Genomic DNA, 20,504 nt, shown 5'->3' on the forward strand with positions numbered 1-20,504 from the left:
AACTAGCAAGAATGGACAAAAGATCAGAGCTTAAAAAAAAATGTGCCTTGAGCAAACTTAGCAAAGCGAAAAGGCAATACCATGTAAACTGTTATTAAATTGTTACTGTGGGCTCATGTTTACTTTTATCCAGTTTACTATTAATGTTTATAATGACCAGTTCAATTCTGGATTTCGGAACATCTTGAACTGATTAATCAGCTCCCAGTTCCTTATTCTGCATTGAAAGGTCGATTATCGCTATAATTAATTGCTTCTCACAAGCCCTTGCAACTGATTCTCTGGAATAGATTTTTGAAATACCAGTAGTCTCTGTCCACAAAGAGAGCTTTTAACCATGCTTATGGCAACAATGATGAACAGCATGCACCATCGTGTCCTTGTTGTGGAATGATATCCACAAAAGGGTATTCAGTTGTCCTGCTTGAAACTGGGACAATCCATTTGCTGGAATAATAAAATTTGAAACTCAATTTGCAGATAAACATGGTCGATGGAGGGAATTTATCAGACGTTCCAGTTCATTAGCATGTCATTTTCTACCACAACATGCTTCAAAGCAACAGAAGCCCAGATGGGTAATTTTATTACAAGATGTAACTTGTTTGAAGACATCTCATCTAAAAGAATAAACCCTGATCTGTCAGGCCAATCGCATTGAAATAAACTCACTCATTTAGGATACAACAATGGTCAGAACTGTGCCGTGTCTGGCCTGTAACAAAGTAAACCAAAACAAACCAATTCTAAACCATAACTCTCACACCCGCTCAATAAACATCCTTACTGAATAGATATCCAATTCCCTTTTGAATCTGATGGCACAATCTACCTCCACTCTGCCCTGGGTATTACATTCCACTGCTATTCACCACTCTCCATGAAAGGTAATTAAATTCGAAATAGCTCTTCATTTTCTTGCTGCTGCGCTTGAGTCCTTTACCCCTTGATGGAAATTTGTTGACCAGATTAAACACTTTAGGTTTCATATTACCTCTGCCTTTTAGGATGTTGAATAATTCACTGAGATCTGAAACGGCCCATAGGCATAACCTTAAGTCCATTGCCATAAAATTTAAGAGCGTTCAGAATTGTGGAAAATTCTTAAGTTCGATCAACTGATTTGGTTTAACTGGCTAATAATAATAATAATCCTTGAATTTGATAGAGCGCCTTATCACGTCGTTGAACGTCTGGGACAGAAAACATTCAATCTTAGTCTCAAGTAATTCATACCTGATTTTCGTCTTGTTCCTCCATGCTGTATTCGGTGCTTGCCTGAACCTCGGTGGCTTTATCTCCCAGCAGGAAGCCCAGTCGTGTCATGAGTGTGTTTGCAGCTTCATCCACAGAGGGTGGAGGTCCCAGCTCCTGTTCTGACTCACCTATGCAAAAAAAGGAGGGGGTTGTTTTAGTGGTGATTATGTAATGTTTCTAACCGCCTCATCATTTTTACAAGAAACCATACTTTGCAGCTCAAAAGGACAAAAGACAGAAAAGAATTACAGGGTGTACTCACTTCACACATCTAAGCAAAAGGCTCAAATTTTAGTGAACAACAGTGAAGATTAATAATAATAATCCTTGCATTTGATAGAGTGCCTCAAAGTGCTTCACAGTATATACTGTATATTGACTGTACATTTTGTGGGTGAATTACAGCATCCAATTGCACACAAGTGTCCCACAAACAGTCGTGGATTGAGTGACCATATTATTATTATTTAATGGCTCATTTTTACCACCGAATCTTGTAAGAAAGAATGCAATATATACTGTGCACTGTGACAGCCTACAATTACAATAAGAGCAGTTCAAGTGCATAAAACAATAATACATTTAACTTGCCTGTGAATTCAGATTCTGACATAAAAAGAATTCCGTTTTCCTGATGTACTGAAACTTGCTACAAACAATACTTACAGCGCAATAAAGAAGCATTTGCATTCAATTAGCCAACCTGACACTATCTCATACGATAGAGCTGAATAAAAGATTATATACTGTATTACTCGAGGGGAACAATGTAGAAACAACTCCAATATTCAGAGAGTTGCCATCATTTTCTGACATTCAGCAGTTTGTGGAGTTAAATGTATACGGGGAACAATGGATACGGAAAACGGAAAGGAAAGTCGATGATCTTCAATAACAATTTTGGAGTTCTCCACAACCCAGCAGAAAGCAAGCACGCACACATCCTCCTCGTCTGCAAATGCCACAAATCCCTCCTGGTGTTGCAGGAACATATTGGGAGCATCAGCTGTTCATTAACCTACAAGATTGTTACGCTGCGCATTATAGACATTCTGCGACTGTTGCGGACAAACAGCTTTGTATTCCAATCTTGTTCCTGGCTGGTCCTGTCCATGTTTCTAAGAGGTGCTGAAAGACTGAGCGAGTAGCTTTGCAGCATTAGAAACGGCATCTGCATTGCTGCAACACCTCATGTGACAAGTCGGCAGGCAGACAAGTGGAATCAGAGAGATTCAGCTCCTGTACTACAGTAGACATTACCAAATGCACAGGCTTCTAGCGTTAAACAAGAAAATCACGGCGTTTTACCGTAACACACAACATTGCAGTTTATATTCCATAAAATGATTTGCTTCTGCTAAGCATACTTTGTGTTGCTTCAGGAAAATGTAGATGAAAACATTTGCTGAGGCTCCATCGAGTTGGCAGTCTCCTGAGGCACATTCGCCTGCACGCACACTATGTCGCATGTGGTTTGGCAGGTGCAGTTGGACCTCTGGAGGTTGCCCACGACTGCTGAGAACCCATCTGCAGGGACCGATGGCTCAGATTCCTGTATGGCTTACAAACAACTACATGTCTGACATGTTAATCGTATCCCAGCAGCTGCACCCCGCATTAAAGGGAAAAAACATTGCTGGCGCCAACACCTCAGAATCAAAAAGAAAATGAGCTGCAGTTTCCAGTATGGAATTTACAGATCTACCTGGAACAACAAACAACCCCAGCCAGCAATATTTTTGTGACCCGAGGCAGCATAATATAATAATAATCCTTACATTTGCGCCTTAGCACGGAGTTGAGACATCTTAATGCGCTTCACAGAATATATGGTAAAGTGGATTGACTGTATATTTTGTGAGCGAAATGCTTAAGACAGGCAACTTACACACCGTCACCAATTGAATCACGTCTGAAACTGTTCGCAAGCTAAACGCAACATAAAGAGCACTAAGCCAATGAGATAGAAGCTGGTGGTTTATGACTGGCAGAAGAATGAGCACAAGAGTTCACTTGTTAGATTCCTTCGTCACATGAGTGAAATAACAGCTACGATTCAGGCACTACTGAGATGCGGTGTTAGTTCAATGGGACTGAATGATCTCTGAAACAAACGTAGCTTTTAACTTCCAGGCCACTGCCTGCTTGCTGCCAGCCATTGAGCAATAATTCACCAGTGATTTACAGTGATGGACTGTTTCATTTCAGCAGGAAGAATAAAGCAGCAAAGCCACTCTCCTCCTCGGCTTTCACTTTCCGGCCCCCAAACAACAGCACATCATTAGTCAGCCCCGGTCATGGAATCCCAGTGACAGTGTCAATGGGGACCTCGGTCACCCACAGCAACCTGCCCTTTTTACCGTGGGAGGTGTAACTGCAGGAAGAGACTAAAAGTAGAAGGGAGATAATTCACAGATCAGCATAGCATTCTGTCAGGGTATAGAAATATCTTTCCATGTCCTGAGAAGACCACCACAAGAACACAAGGCTGGGCTGTTCCACTCCACCACAGCAGCCTCTTTACTCCTCGTTCAGTAAGCTTTCTTTTGCTTGCATACAATAACGTTTGCAAAACGATTGCTCTCAGCAAAATACACACGCAAGTCTTTGATCACTGAACTGAAGAGGCATCTCTCTCTCTCTCTGAGTGGGTGATTGCAGCAGTGAATGCTTGAACCAAAGGGGCAGCCAGAACATCAGGGAGATGAGATCTCCTGAGTGCTCTCCTTTCCCTAAAATAGTCAAACAACATTAACAACAAATTAGATTTGTATCACACCTTTCACATTGGGAGGACGTCCCAAGGTGCAGGACAGTCAGGGATTTGGATCTGAGCAGGGGGTTGAGATCAGGAGTGGTGGAGGGAAGGGAGGTTGGAGGTAGGTGCAGTTGAAGAGGAGGGTCTTGAGACGTGCCTTGAAGGAGGGAAAGGAGGGAGCAAGGCGCAAGAGCAGTGGGATGAGGGATGGAGTTCTAAATAGCTGAAATTTCCAGCAACTAACTAATCTCGGGGTTGCGCTGCATTCGCAGTGCTGAGATGCTGTGTCTTCAATGGTACTACAAATGGTAGTAATTTAAAAACTGTGTAGCAGATCTCAATGACAAGTGAAACGCAGAGGCCACGGGCTGCATTCATCTTTTCGACAGGATACTGAGACACCTTAAAATAAAACAGCAACACAGGGAGGATGGGCAGCAACTCAGCAAGCTGGGAAAGTCTGCAGATTTGGATATGGCACAAGCATACAATACCAGTGTGTTTATTTTCTCAACAGATGTTAACAGCAACCTTTATCAATGTTTTCACCAGGAATGTTGCTGTTTGAATAGAAATTAGCTGAGAGATCTTCTGTACAAAAAGATTGCAAATTTATCGGGAGTGGATATAAAATGGCCTGTGACTTATTACGTTCACAGCAATGTCCAGTATCACTTGGACTTGAAGGTACTGTGCCGAACCAGAGGAAGGGATCCTATTGTTTTTATGTATGCTGATTATACAGGCGATTGCAGTGACATGCAATCCATCAATGTGAGGCACGGTGAGAGCTTGTATTTGTAATCAGTTTCTGCATTCCCCAAGGTTACAATAATAGAATCAATTAGAAATTTTAATTATACAAAATTAAATAATCAATTACTTAGCCACAAAGCTAAATAAAATGAGTACAGTGTATTTCTGCAGCCACATCTGCTATTCAAATTTTAGTCCACAATTGCTGTCCTGACTACTACCACACAGCGCACACACACATGCATTATACATTTGCTTACAATTTAAATTTCCCTGTGAAGGTACAGATCAGTTGTATAAAAAGCATTATTGGGAATGTCAGTTGGCTATACCGCAGCTACTACAGTGGTTCAGATAATACCTGATCGGCTTGTGGGAGTCTGGCTCCGGCCTGTTCTGACCCCACCTTTGGAACCCCATCCCACAGTTTCTTCGCTTCCTCCCTTGCCTCCTTCAAGACTCTCTTCGACTGATACCTTCCTACTTATGCATTCCACCCCATCTCATCCCAAACCCCTGTTCAGATCCAAATCCCTGATTGTCCTGTGCATGAGACATCCTCCAGATGTGAATGGGGCTATACAAATGTAATGTATTATTGTGGTTGAATCAGAAATAAAGGCTGTGCTACTCACATACTCCATTTCTCTGCATCCCGCATACACTAAGCATCAACATTGGCCAATACAGAAAGGTTGGATAAATCGATTCATAGAATTGCAAACAAATCCAGAAAGCTTTGTGCATTAATTCACCTGTGACAGCAAGATGGCTTTATGCCTTCCTGTAAAATATGTTTAATGCAGTGCCTGCTTCTGAAGGTCAGAAGGATCAAAAACGGTCTTCATGTTACTGTACACTAATATTTGTTTTGGCAATACGAGAGGAGGCAGTTAGGACTGTTGCCTAAAACAAGTCAAACTTGCTTTATCAGGTTCTTACACTCTACACAACAGCTGTAAAATGTCAAAGCAATGTTTTTTGTTCTACCGTTCATTGAATGTGCTCGTCTCTCAAAATATAAAAAGGAACATGTGTTCTCCTGCCTGAGGAAGAATACATAGTTTTGCATCTTACAGAAATTCTAAAATGCAGTAGAGCCCCATTATACCTATACCAGGGTTCAATTCATTTGGCTCTGTTTATTTAGCAGTAAGTAGGAACCCAGTTGTTAGTCGATTGGTAGATCGCGGTTCCAGGGGGTAATAATCCCTTCAAAAAAANTTATTTGGTCACTCTACATGAAATGCAAGGATTATTATTACACAGCAGTTGAGGATCTATAAAATCCCAACTAGTGGTGTAACTAGGTGATTGTTTCTTTATTCACTTGCAAGCAGAAAGCTGTTGAACGTCGGGTTGCTGCATATGTCACTTACACACTGCCGCACTGCCACCACATTGCCTCCCCTACTCGGGAAAGCCTGCGCTAAAATGGTGCTGTGCTGCATCTGTGTTCACGCCAACGTTTACTACCATCTTCATTTTAATTATGTATCGAGAGTCCCACTGCATTACACACTGCAGACAGGAAATTCATGTTTGTATGCGGCGATGTCATCATTGTCAGCAGGATGCTGGGTCAGCCCAGTATTCCCAGTATCACCTAAGCTGTCAGAAAGACACCTGCATCTCCCCAAGACGAGAGAAACTCTAGCGGTTCAGTGAGGAGTGGTAGGAACAGAGAGCCCTGTGTACAGGTCAGCAGCCCACATTCTCAGCCAAGTAATCACACCTGGTAAAGGGAGACCTAAAGAATTTTTTTAAAAAAATCTTTAACTAGGAAGAGGAAATGTACAATACAGCTCCTCCTACAGAGCGCAGCCATTTGATTCGATTGGATTTGTCAGACACTATCCATGTCGCCCAGTAAGCTTTGTAATTTGATTCACATATAGAATCAGTTTTAAGATACAAAAGGTATTCTGTAGCATAACTGAACAGTACCGTATAAAGTATGTTGGTTTGGTAAGTGATATCAGATGAAGAATTATGCATTAAAAATACTGGCAACATTGACAGAACTAGCTTACAACCTGAAGCACGTGAATGTTTCCATACCGGGGCAAAACATTTTGAAACCAATACTTTTCAGATAGTTTGATTCTTATTGGTAATTTCGAGCCCAACTCGTTCACGAGGCTCTATAACAATTCTAATCACAGGAAGAATTCTGCTCTGCTGCACAACTCAAGTCATGCCTTGGAGGGGAAGAGAACCAATCCCACATGCTCTGTGCCAGACCACAACAGGCGCACAAACACACACACTCCAGGGTTCAAATCATTTGCATACTCCAATTCTTACCAGTGACAGCTGGGCTCTTTAAAATAGGACATTCTGAACTGAACCATTTAGACGCATTATGCAATCGTGGAAGGATTAAGTGCTGCTTTTAAAATAAGGTGATCCGTGTTTACAACTTCCTTCAGGTCTTTTCCCTGATGACTGGCATTATAGTACTAAGGGCACACTGCAATTACCAGTTCCTCCATTGCATAGATTACAACAGCTCCCCACGTCAGCACTCCATCAAGGTGCTGCTGAGAACTGCTTTTGAATGACGTATGTCCCAGCCTACCCAATAGTGCAACCATCAAATCTACTGGCTGATGGGAGAATTGAAGCCTGCACATGCTTACCAGGGCAGAAAGCGTCCCAGTCTGGCTTCTTGGCTGAGGTTCTGGTCGGGGAACTGAGCTCCGACTCTGGCACTCGAGGGCTTTCCACAAACTTCGCCTTCCTCAGGGGGGCTGGGACAAGAGAGGGAAAGGGTCGTAAGTGAGGGGAACAGCAGGCAACACATGGAAGCAGTTAACTGAACAGCCCACTGTGACGGAGATGGATTGAATTACTTGATTTGTTGTGCTGCTCGAAAGCAGCTGTACAACCATCTACAGCAGAAAGACGAGGGGTCTTCTCTCTCAGCGAGTACACTGACTGAACGCAACAGGTCTTCCTGTCTGGCTCACCAACCCTTAGTGAAGACTCTTGCAGGTATCGTTATACTTCTCACTTATAAGACACGAACCTTAGACCACCATCACTCAGGACCTATGGTAAACCAAGCAGTACTATATACAATAGTACCTTTCTAATTCTCTTTTTAAAATTATCATCAAACCTGCTTCCACCACCCTTTCAGGCAGTGCATTCCAGACCTTAACAACTCTCTTGGTAAAAAGATCTCCTTGTCTTCCCTCTGGTTCTTTTGTCATAATGCATAAATCTTAAAATACATCCACTTGAATGTCTTGTAACTGTCTACACAACGGCATTCCGAAAGAAAAGTATTAGTCAATACTGATCACCAGGGAAGGGAATGTGGATCAAGCCCCATTCTTGTGCTCATCGGCTAAAATCTACAATCTTGATGCTTTGGGATTTTTGAACATACAGCATTACACTGGGCCAGCACCTAAAGTGCTATTTCCAATGCAATTGAATCCCTTTGCAATCTAACACCGCACAATACATTGACCACATCCTCCTCTGAATCAGAGGACAGCTAAACTGGCTTTTTACATTCCCTTATCATAAACTTCTGGCATGCTCACGGTTATTACTACTTATTGAAGCAGACGTGATCAGGACAGCCTGCCACTCACTGCAGACACTCACAAGTGCTTATTACATCTGTTCACCTATTAAGAGTGTCCCTTTGTTGCCTCTATTTTAAGTTATTTGTTAGCTTCGCCAACATTCACTCCATGTCATTGCCCAAAGCTCTCAGACCCTTATCAGTGCCATTCTTGAACCATGTCCAAAGAAGACATAACGTCAGAGTACAATTGAAGGTCATAAAGAAAAGAGAGAGCATTTCCCGGCAGGGGGCACCAAATAGTGATTGGAAGCAGGAACTCTGGCTCATGGAGATATCTGGCACAGTCTCAGGTTCAACTATCAGGCAACTGCAATCTACTCGATAGTCCACAATACCCAACCCTAGCCAAAATTTGAACTAAACAAAACAATTGTTCTAAAAGTCACCTCACCAATAATCTCCACCTGTACTCACCATACCTCGCAAGTTTTGACCTTCAGAGATGAAGGTGTAAATAAAGTCAATTCTATTTAAGTATCCTTCTTTCTGCCTTCAGCTGATCTCATCACTTGCTGTCCTCTGCGGAACTCTCTCTCGGGATACTTCTTGGATTATCTTATTCACAATTTCACACTTGGTCTCACATTAAATCAGAAAGTCTCTTCACATGTACATTCACCTCAATTCCTTTCCACACCACATTATAAAACGTCAGCAACTTAGAATCATGCACAAGATTCCTATCCTCAATCCTTGTTCTGCACTAAAATTTGCAGACCCAGGGTCCTCTGCATCATTAAGACCCTAACAGGTTGTAATAGTGCACCAGGTCTTTGTACACAATCAGCTTTCCTCCAATTGTGCATCTTTGAGAGAATGTTGAATAATTCCTTAACAGAACATGCAATTAAAACTTTTCAAAGAAATCTCAGCTATGAAATACCAGGGATAAGGGGGGGAAGAATTCTGTTTCTTTGCAGGTATTAAATTGCCTTGTTGAAACTCTCATGCATTCTGTTCTTCACAAAAGTATGACAGGCAGATGGAAAGAAAAAGCCATCAATTCTGCGCTGAGTGCTTTCATAATTTAATAATGTAGAAAGTAATTATTTTCCCAATACGTTGATGACAAAAAAGATGAACGAGTTGATTCAATTACCTCACTTGCATAATGCGATCAGAAGCGGACATACAAATGGGAAAGTGCAACATCAAAAACGCCCAGAAATAGTCCTACAGTAACACACTGAACATCCAGTCTGAGTGACATTGAGGGGAATTGGAAGGCAGCTGGTTCAGAGAAGCAGAGTTAAGCTCATGAAGTAGTAAGAGGTGAAAACAACAACAAATGAGAAATCGCAAAAAAAAGAGAAAGCGTTGCTGGTAATATGAGAGGCAGCAACAAATTGCCAAGCAAGAAATTCATTTGTTTGTGTTTTAAATCCTTATGATTAAGCAAGTCAACATTCGGAAGGTAGATAAATACACAAAATGATTATGTGGAGGAAAAACACACAGATGTTGCTGAACCAGAATATTTTCAAACTTGCATTCAAATTTGTCTTAAGCAGTTGCAAACAAACAAATATATTAACAAATATATTATGCTGGTTTGGTGAACAAGTCAGTATGCAACCACATGGACTTATTGTTTAAACAGCAATCTTTCTCTCGACAGTAGAGAAAACCAAGTGATGACAGGGCAGGTTCACAATTCATAGTGATAGAAAAGCATGAAAGACTACAGGGTGAAAAGAGGAAAAAAGCACTTAACATTACAGTTTTACGCTCGCTGTAATTATTCATATGGCCTGTATCATTTTCATGAAACCCATCATCCATACTCCACAATTAAGCAATGTTCAGATCAGTCTAATTGCGACGATACATATAGAACACGCCACTCACATTTACCAATTAGAATTTCTACTTTTTTGCCCGTCTCGCCCCACAGTACTGCTACATTTGGTAAGTCGAGACTTCGACAACCAAACCCTATTTAACCCTCCACCATCCAGTAATTTCCAATGAGAACGCCTGCGGTTCCCAGAATATCCTGTGAACTTAGTGTAATGCCTCACCAGTGCCAAAATCAAGTAAATAGAAACTCCCAAAATGTCACATTTTAATTGCCAGGAGCAGAGTGGTAATTTCCAATGATGTGGAGTTTAGATTGCTGCTGCGAGTAAACTAGGAACAAAAATTAGAAAGTAAATACTGAGCTTCAAGCCACGTACGAAGTGTCTGCCATTATAAGCAATAGGAGACTCATTTAGGCCCTGAATGTTTTGCTGCAAACAAAACAGCCCTGAAATTTATCACCAGCTGGAGGAGGTCACGTGCTGCTACCTGATCCGAGATCCTCCAATTCAGCACAGACAAGGGACCAGATTTGGGGCCTTCCTCGTTTGCAAGGGTCATCATCGCCGTACAAAATGGTGCAGTTTATAAACTGAGAAATCACCTTTTTTTAAAAAAAATAAAAAAGTCACCCAACTGGGAAATGTATCAGCCAGGATATTAAATTCACCACTCATGTCATTAACTCGGGATTTCAGCACCAAGTAACACGGCCAAACAAACTTAGTTTTATAGAAAGAATTATTGCAAGTGGCATATCTGGTGAAAGTCCCAATTACAATATTTTCAAAAGTCGACAAGTAACAACAAATAGCGTTTATATAGTGCCTTTCACGTCAGGAGGATGTCCCAAGGTGTGGGACAGTCGAGGGCTTGTACCCAAGCTGGAGTTTGGAATCAAGAGGACAGGGCGGAGTGCAGGGAGCAGGCCAGAGCCCAGTGAACGGAGGGAGCGGGCAGTAGATAAAGTTTTTAGTCGGTCAAGTTTTATATCACTAAATAGCTAAGCTCAAATATTTTACATGTTTTCTCCCCTCAGTGATGCTGTGCAAAAACACGCTGATGAACCTTGGGTTCCAATTCCACCCACTCAAACATTCACATCGCTCATTCTCTCCACGGAAACGTCTCTCAACTAAATCCCGCAGCCGCAAGACAAGCTCCTTCAATTATTATCATCTCAGCAGGGCTGATTCAAAACAGTCTTGTGCTCTGACAAGTTAGAATAAATAATGCATTTAAGTACAGTATAAATATTAACCGTTTTGATCTGAAATGAATAAATGGCGATTAGATTATACACACAGATCATAATCCTCAAAGTGAAAGCAGACTACTTTCAGTACCCAGCCAGCACCAAATAATAATCCTTGCATTTGATATAGCGCCTTATCACGTCTTTGAGAAGTCTCAAAACGCTTCACAGAACATAGTGTAAAGTGAATTGACTGCATATTTTGTTGGCAAAACTCGGCAGCCAATTACGCACAGCAGGATCCCATGATGCAGAAAAGTGCCTTAATCCAATTCAGAGAGGAAACTAGAATAATGTCACAGAATAATTAAGATGATCACAAAAGGCTTTGATTTTTTTAATGGATTTCAAAAGTACATCTATACAGGCTGATTTTTATATATCAGCGTTCCATCTAAACCTCACAACAGAAAATAATCCTTATTGGTTTCCAACATAAATCAGGATTTTCATGGTGTGCACTGCAGATTGTACTTGAAGTCTACTCAAGGGTCAAGGGAACGGAAGAAAGAAGCTTCAATTCTAAGAAAGAGTAAGGGTAAAAAGACAGATCGTTGAGAGTAGAAAAATGGCTGCAAAATTTTGACACAAGAGACCAAATATTCTTATTCATAACCCTTCATACACCCATCCATGCCAAGAGGCAATTGGCAGCTTTGTTGGGTAAATATCAAAACCCGGGATGCACTATTCCAGCGATATTTTCCAGTGTACAAATTATTAATCTAGAGAAGTGTCCGTAAACTAGATATTGCTTTTATATTACAGATCAAGAAGCAATCCCCCAAATCCTAGCATTTTATAGAAAAAAAATTCTGTCGCAAGCATAAAATTTGTTGGCAAGTTCCTTATTGGTTTGTCGGCGTTCAGCTGTAGAAAAAACCTAGTATGAAATCCCTTGAAATGATTAACAGTTGTTGAATCTGCAGATAATAAAGCCACACGCTGTTTTTACAGCTTGCGGGAGTTATGCAACAGAGTGATTTAGAGCATCGAAAAGGTCAGACATTGCCTGGATTTAAAGATAGTGCTTTGTACTCAGCTGGGGGAGGTGATTCCTGCTCATTGGAAGTTCAATTCAGAAATAAAAGCAACTTTCCTTGGACCAGGCTTTCACATTCTACTGTTAATGATTCCAGGTCCATAGGACAGAAGTAATAAACTGTAAAACATAGCATGGTGCGTTATCAAGCTATGCAAAATCTGGCTCCCCTTAAAGCTCATCTGGTATATGCATCTCATCCATTGGTTCTGAGCCACGCAGATCAGCAAGGTCCAAGTGTTGCTTCCTGCTCTGTGCTGAATTAGCTGATCTAAACTGGGAATGGTGATGGAGCCAGTACAACTGGCTTCAGTGAACCTTGGGCTTCAATTGATGTTCAGTACCCTTGGCTGAAAGTGTGCAGACAGAGCTTGATTTCACGTCTCATTTGAAGGCGGCATATCCGACAAAACAGTGCTTACCCCCAAGCACTGTACTACTGTCAGCCTGTACTATGAATTTCAAAGCTTCGATGTGGGGCCTGAACCCACAACTTTGACCCAGACTCAAAAGTGCTCCAAACTGAGCCATGCTGACATTGAGTTAATTCCTGCCATTCTCATTGCTGCATCCTTCACATACCAAAAGTGTAATTCTAACTGAGAAATGAAACAACTGCTGTAAACGCTGAGTTTATATCTAGCATTATTAACAGGCAACTGGAGTACAAAAATATAATCAATTTCAGGGGTACATTCCCAACATTTTCCTAAACAATCGCATGGAAAGAAGAATCTCACCATCCATGATCCACTACAGTTGATCAGAAACCAGCTAATTTTTCACAAATCTTCTTTCCCATCAGCTTGCTTGAATCGAGTGACAAATCCAAATTGGTCTGAGATATAGGACAGCTGGGAATGACAATGCTGAAAACCCAAGGGCAGATGAAACACCTACATTTAACTGAAGTTGGAATCGAGTGCGATTTATGCTAACTGGTTACTAAGCATAGTCCACCAGCTTTCTCACGCTTCAACTAAAGATGACTGGGCCTTTTGTTAGTGTGAAGCAAATGTGTGGGCACAAACACCTCATTTCTACTAAAAATAGGTCCTGCCTGCCTACCACCTGCTCAGTGCTTTTAACACTTACCTCGAATGTACCCTTTTGGAATTTAAAAGTTTCGCTGCAATAGTCTGAAAAATATTACTCCATAAAACTCTGCTCATCCAACACATGTTGCGTATGATGGTACAGTTGGAACACAACTGAGTCACACATCTCTCAATTCGTGTACAGGGTGGAAAAGGTTCCTGTGTTATTCCCAGTGAAGCTCCTCACTTAATAACAATAATCCTTGCATTTGATATAGTGCTTTTTGTCTTTTAGACTTCTCAATAGTGAATTGACTGTATAGTGAATTGACTGTATATTTGTGGATGAAACGCGGCAGCCAATTGCTCACAGCAGTGCACCCACAAACAGTCGTGGATTGAAGTGACCGATTTTTTTTTTCTCTTGAGGGATTATTACCAGGCGTGTGGAGTAAGGAAACTTGCCCAAGGTTTCACCCTGCCGGGAATCGAACCCAGGTCTCTCACTTGCAAAGCGAGCGCTCTAACCATTGAGCTACAGACTCCACACTTGTCAGTCACGTACATGAAATCAAATGAGCGTTTCCTGAATTTGGAAACTGAAATGCTGGCTGCGCAAACAGGAAGACCAATCACTGAAAATGCCAATAAGTTTCAGGAGGAAACTTGAGGTGGCTGAAGCTCACCCACTGACGGGTTCAGGGAACGTTGAGTAGGCAGGCATTGGCAATCACATTAGAACGTGATCTCTACGGGACAAAATGAGCAAAAGGAACAGCAGCATCCTGCTGGAAAAAAGACTTATCGACTGGACCAATCAACCTATTGCAAAGTGTAAGTGCCTGTGCTGGGTCCAACTGATTCATCAGTCAGCAACACAAAGACGTGGAATGAGAATTTGCTGTATAAGATGTCCAGGAAGGCACATTCAGACAGACTGATGCCAGTTAGTCCATCTATGTGGTGGTTAAAGTTGAACACAGAGTGAATACAAATGCATTCATTTAACTTGTGGCATTCCATCAGCCATGCAACCTGATGCAATTTCACACAGGTCTCACTTGCCAAACTGTGCTGGTTTACTGCACTGAAACATTCCAATTGAGAAGCTATTTTCATTTGGAGCGAGTGCCAGACTACAATGGCTTCAGTTCATTAGAAGGAGAGATCTTCCCAGCCAGTACGTATTGAACTGTCAGTTAGGCATGTACCAAAAGGCATTACCAATCTTCTTGTGTAACTGATGAAAACATTGTGTCCTTGTATCCTCTTAGTATGGCTGAGTTCAACATCACAGATCTTATGTGCCCTGACACTTTATTCTACAAGTGCAAAGTGGTGAAGCAGCCATCCCCATTCCTCTGTTATTAATGTCAGAACACAAAAGGGTTGCAATTTACTAAATAGCCCAAACTATTATTCCAGATAGTGCAACCTTGAACGTTTGCCACGTTGTGGTGGCGGATGATACTGTCTGCTGCAGTATTGTACAGCTATGCAGTCTAAACGAAGGACATGAAGGAGTTAATTTCATGATCTTTGGCAGTGTTCTCTCTCTGACACTGTGTGTCCCATTTAAAGTTCGCTTGGTTTGGGTTCAATGGTAAAGAGCTGGTTAGACTCCAGCAGTTACCCCAACATGCACTCTGTGGTCCTCAAACCTTGGCACTTGCCAACCTGTGCCTAATACTTTCCAGAATTAGGTAAGCGGGATTCATCCCACCGGGGGAGAGAGAGAGAGAGAGAGAGTGCATATTCCATTCCAACAATCTATCTCTGGGATTTCCATGTTTAGATGGGTTGCATGGAAATCTCACAACTTGTTTGGATACTCTTAAGCACGATGATGGGTTTCCACCTGTGTCAAGGCACCCGGCTGACCAATAAAAATATGTAATGGTAAAGAGTATAAATCAGGTTTAACATACCAAACTGATTCCACATCTCGAATCGATGGAATGACAGATCAGGTCCTTACTGAGACCAATTTTAAAAGAAATTGTAAGTTCAAGAGTTTGGGCTTTTTTTCTAATACAAAAGTTACTAATACAGAAATATTACACTCTCTGGAAGTTTCACAACAGTTAAATATCTGACCTGATATTTGGCTCTGAGAAGCAGAGCTGTGTGCAAGCCCTCTGGAACTAATCACAGGCTTCATCTTAGCTTTCAGACAGAGTCATTCTACAGAGAGAAAAATAAATCCAATTTCCCCTGCCAATCAACACCAGGAGCAATGATAAAACCCGCCACCTGCCTGTGGATACTTGGTTTGGGTCAAATAAGTGCTTGGTTTAGGTCACAGGTGTGTTGTAGAATTGTTTGGAATATGCACTAAAGGACTTTCCGGTAATGAGTTCACCTCCTAACTGTCGCTGGAGGAATCCACTCCACAGGTGATAAGAGGAGAGAATCCACTCTACAGCTGGCACTTGCTGAGAGGCTCAATCTAGGAGTGCAGTCGAATTCCCAGCATCCCAGTAGCCAGTTGTGCTCACTTACATTTCATTTGCTGAGAGTGGTCTTTGATTAGTTCAGCTCCAAGGAGACCGTGTTTCCCCCCACCCACCCAAAAGGATAGTCACTAGTTGGTTGTTTGACATCCAACAGGGTCAAGGTACAAAATGAGGTAACCTCTGGGATGGCTCAGAGCAGGTTGGATCACAATTAACCTCGACAGGATTCTTAATATTAATATTATTAATAATAATAATCCTTGCATTTGATACAGCACCTTATCACATCTTCAAGACCGTCTCAGAGCACTTCACAGAATACACTGTAAAGTGATTTGATTGTATGTTTTGTGGGCGAAAAATGTGGATCAGAGGAGGATCTGTCATTTCCACAATTGGGGAGTCAAACAGTTGATAGAATTCTATGCAACCACTTAAAATTTAGCATGTAAATAGAGAATAAGGCTATCACAGAAAAGGCGCACGTATATAATAAGCTTCATTGTGAATGTAACCCAGCGTTGAACCAGACATTCAAATGTAAGCACACCATGTGAAAAATCTAAATTCTGAAAAATAATTAAAAAAGGACAGAAGATCTTTCTTTATATGTCCAGGCACCAACACAATATGATGATAATAAACCTTGCATTTGATATAGAGCCTTATCACAATTTTGAGACGTCTCAAAGTGCCTTCACAGAATATACTGTAAAGTGAATTGACTGTATATTTTGTAGGCAAAACATTTGAACCAGACGTCAAACGATACAAAGAATTTGTGATATATCTGATATGTTCACTCACATACTCCAGCTCACAGAGACTCAATTCTTCAAAGGCTGAAAGAGATGATCCAGCTCTGAGGGAGCTGACAGGAAGCAGTAGATAGACTAAGGTAACTGAAAGCTGCTGGCAATTTGAAAAAGCTTAAAGGAATGAGGAAGGCAGAAATCACAGAAGGGAGCAGACAGCAACATAGCCAAATGACATCATTCCCAGTTTAACCACAGCTTAACCAGCGATCCTCTCAGCCTTGCCTCCCCTCACCCTCTTCTGTAACCATTCCCTCATCCTCTAGGTCTCAGACACATATTTCCTTTCTATAATCTCACACTATTGCCTTTTTTTGTCTTGCACCATCAACATCTCTGATCTCATGATATCCTGTCTCCGCCTAATTTTTCCCTTTGTCTTTCTTTCCCCACCCCTTCTCTGTTTGTCCTTATAAACTGCTTCTTCCAACATTGAGTTCTGATGATAGATCATCGACGTTAACTCACTTTCCTCCTTCCGTAGATGCTACCTGACGTGCTGAGCGTTCCCAGCAACTTCTGTTTTTATTTGACATTATTCCTAGGATGCTGCTGGTTCCCGACACCAAGCACGACCGTCATAATGTGACAGCAGCACAGACATTGGGCTGCTACACGGTTGCATTTTGATGAGATTTTTGGAACAAAGACAATTTGCTACCCATTCTTCAGTCTCATCATGTTAACTGACCTAAAAGTTCACCTTTTTCCTGAACAATCTTGCACTCTTGCATCAGGGAAACATATCCAGCAAGAAGCTAGTCTAAGGTGTTCCTAATATTTCAGTTATCAATTTTTCTTTTCTGGTTTCTGTGACAAGAGAGGCAGTATAAAACAAGAATCATTTTAGTCAATGCCGGAAAGCCAATGGTCGTGACACAGGAGCAGGGATATGCTCAGTGAGAACAGATTGAACTCATATAGAGACTTATTTCATAGATCAAAGCTAGCTTTCAATCAGATCAGGTGCATTAATAAAACGATTAGTCCTAAAGGCCTGAATGGCACTAATTTATGATTATAAATATATAATAATTATTTATTATGGCATATTACATATAATATATACATTAGAACTAGTGGACAGCAAATAATCCCACTTTCCACTTCCTTCCTTGCATTCCTTAAATATATTTTGCAGCTCAGATGTTTATCTAGTTCCCTTTTGAACTTGCAATTGATTCACCCAGACAGTCCTCAATTTTGATCCCTCGGATCATGGGAAAGATATCCTTGTAAAAAACAATTTCTCAAACTATATTTTTATTCAAAGTGATGTGGAAGTGACGGGTAAGTGACATCCTTCCAATTGTAAAAGGCGCTGTATAAATGTAAATTGTTTTTGTCATACAGGATAAGCTTTTAAAAAATGAGGAAATGCAAGCGAAAGAACTCAAAATGCCTCATTTTTCTTTGATCATCCCATTTGAAATAAAGGTATATTATTGTAATGAATAGCAATTTGTGATTTGATCTCAAAAACTGATACTCCAAAAATGCTGGTGACATTCTCCCCTAAGTCTCTGACTATCTTCCTCCCCTCACTCCCCAGTATTATATTCTGCATTTAAAAATACAGCTAGCTCATGTTATAAAATTGCCCCAAAACAGGATCCATGCTCTCGGGGGCATTGCGTTCGAGGTATGAGAAGCGTTCCCCTACGAATGTCCAGTGCTAGTTTCACTGTACCCTTTTGAAAAAAATGTTAGTTTACATATAGCTAATAAGACATCATAAAATTAAGAAGAAAGAAGTGACCAAAATAAAATTAATCTCAAACTACAATTTCAAGCAGGATTTGACATCAAGAGTTGGTCTTGAACATGCTCATTGGGACATATGTACTCGTGTAGAGACGTCTCTGCAATCTGCCTACATTGAGGGCTTGGCTACACCAGCGCTGGAGAATAATGATCAAAGAAATGGCACTGGAGTGAGTGGAAACAGTTTTGTACATTGAATAAATTATAAATTAATCTTTCATAGCAACAGCTGCACCAGTCAAATGCGATTTTTTTGCAACCCCAAGCTGAACAGGAGCAGTAAAACTCAGCAAACTTGTTGGTTTCTCAGTGTGGTGGATGGATATTTGTTAAGTCAGGGTATCAAGGGATATGGGGCAAGTCGGGAAATTGGAGTTGAGGTACAGATCAGCCATGATCTTATAGAACAGGCTTGAGGGGCTGAATAGGCTACTCCTGTTCCTATGTTGTGTCTGCCACACAAGGAATCCTGAGATACTCTTCCCATCACTATACCACTTTGCCGAGTGCCCACAGCCTTACAAGTAGATGGCGTAATCCAAGTTTTAGTACAACTAAATAGAAAATAGTGAAGCCTGAGGGAAAATATCAGCTCTTGATAATACAGATTCGCATGAAAGATTATTAATACCGGTTTAATTATCTTGGTGCTGACATTACCATTACACAAGAATTCGTGGGTTTGACCCCTAAGAATTGGATATAGTGAAATTCAGATTGCAGCAATTCTGTCCACTTGTGTTTTGTTTGTTCTCGGGTTTATTTTCTATGAAATTGAATTTAAAAAAGAAATTGTCTTACTGTTTTTAAATTGGTTTTAAATGAACTACAAGCTTGGAGTACAAAAAAACGCCACAAAACTAGCATACATTTTGTGACATGAGAGAGTGAATTAAAGCGCTTGGGATGTCCTCCTGAAGTAAAAGGCACTATATAAATGTAAATTGTATTGCAGTGAATTTGATCGGCTATGCATTGGTAAGACATGCGAATGAGGCAGCTAAGGAGTGCTAAGGGGCATTTATAACAAGAAAGAAAATTAATTCAACTTTCTAAAATCCTTATTGTGACAAATTGATCTTCATGATGGACGAATGGGAAGTAACAAGCTACCTACAGTTGAGGATTAATCAGCCACAATACATGGATCTATTCAATTATTTTAGTAAACGGAGCTTTTTAAAAAGCACTTCTGTCCACACTGTCTACATTGCAAGTGAACTAGTTAACGGAACGTGGGTAGAGCTTTGACATTAATAGCTCGTTGTGGGATGTGGATGATGAACTTTCTGAATGTTAACTACAAAGTGGGATGCTCAGTTGACTTGTGCTACAATTTGTGAGTTTTATTAGTCAAAGAACAATGGAACAGCATCATCCTACACACTGTGAGAAGTGTCATTAAGCTGTTTAGTGCGGGCCCAACGCTTTTAATGATGAACGGCCTTCAAAATAAACTTAAATTAAGACCCAAAACAATAAGACCTGCTACCAGAAGCAGCTGATTCCAACAGCAAGAGGCTGGTGGCTACATTATGTACTGAGGAGAATTATTATGGGACCCAAGCCAGATACCATTTCAGTTTCTTCTACAAAAACTTGCTCCAGATCTATTCTCATTCCTTCTGTAGGTTCTATGTGGCCCACCTAGAATAGGTTTTTCTAATTTCCATAAAATGTAGTTTTAGAGATTTAATCAATTCTTAAAAAGACTAAATTCACAGTGAATTGGCAACTGTTGAAACTGGTCATTGATCCACTGGGACTGTGCGAGAGTCCTCTGTGGAAGGCACACACTCAATTGCATTCACTGTCTCTTAAAAATTACTCACATCATACAACCTCAGAAGAAGCTGCCTTGGTGCTCTACCTGAAAGCTGAAAAACATAGCAAATGGAGTCCTGTAGCTCAGTAGTTAGAGCATTCGCTTTGCAAGCGAGAGACCCGAGTTCAATTCCAG

General features: G+C 41.0%; 1 protein-coding gene across 1 annotated transcript in view; it reads right to left on the bottom strand.

The window, feature by feature from the left end:
- LOC103187735 (protein TANC2) overlaps positions 1-20,504 on the bottom strand; it is a 140,033-nt gene that overhangs the window by 67,798 nt on the left and 51,731 nt on the right. The window contains exons 5-6 of the mRNA XM_042343161.1: positions 7,414-7,524; positions 1,237-1,385 (exon numbers count right to left, since the gene is read on the bottom strand). Coding sequence (XP_042199095.1) covers positions 1,237-1,385; positions 7,414-7,524 — 260 coding nt within the window. The remainder of the gene's footprint in view (positions 1-1,236; positions 1,386-7,413; positions 7,525-20,504) is intronic.

This window comes from Callorhinchus milii, unplaced genomic scaffold (assembly GCF_018977255.1).
Source record: "Callorhinchus milii isolate IMCB2004 unplaced genomic scaffold, IMCB_Cmil_1.0 Scaffold23, whole genome shotgun sequence".
Lineage (NCBI taxonomy): Eukaryota > Metazoa > Chordata > Chondrichthyes > Chimaeriformes > Callorhinchidae > Callorhinchus > Callorhinchus milii.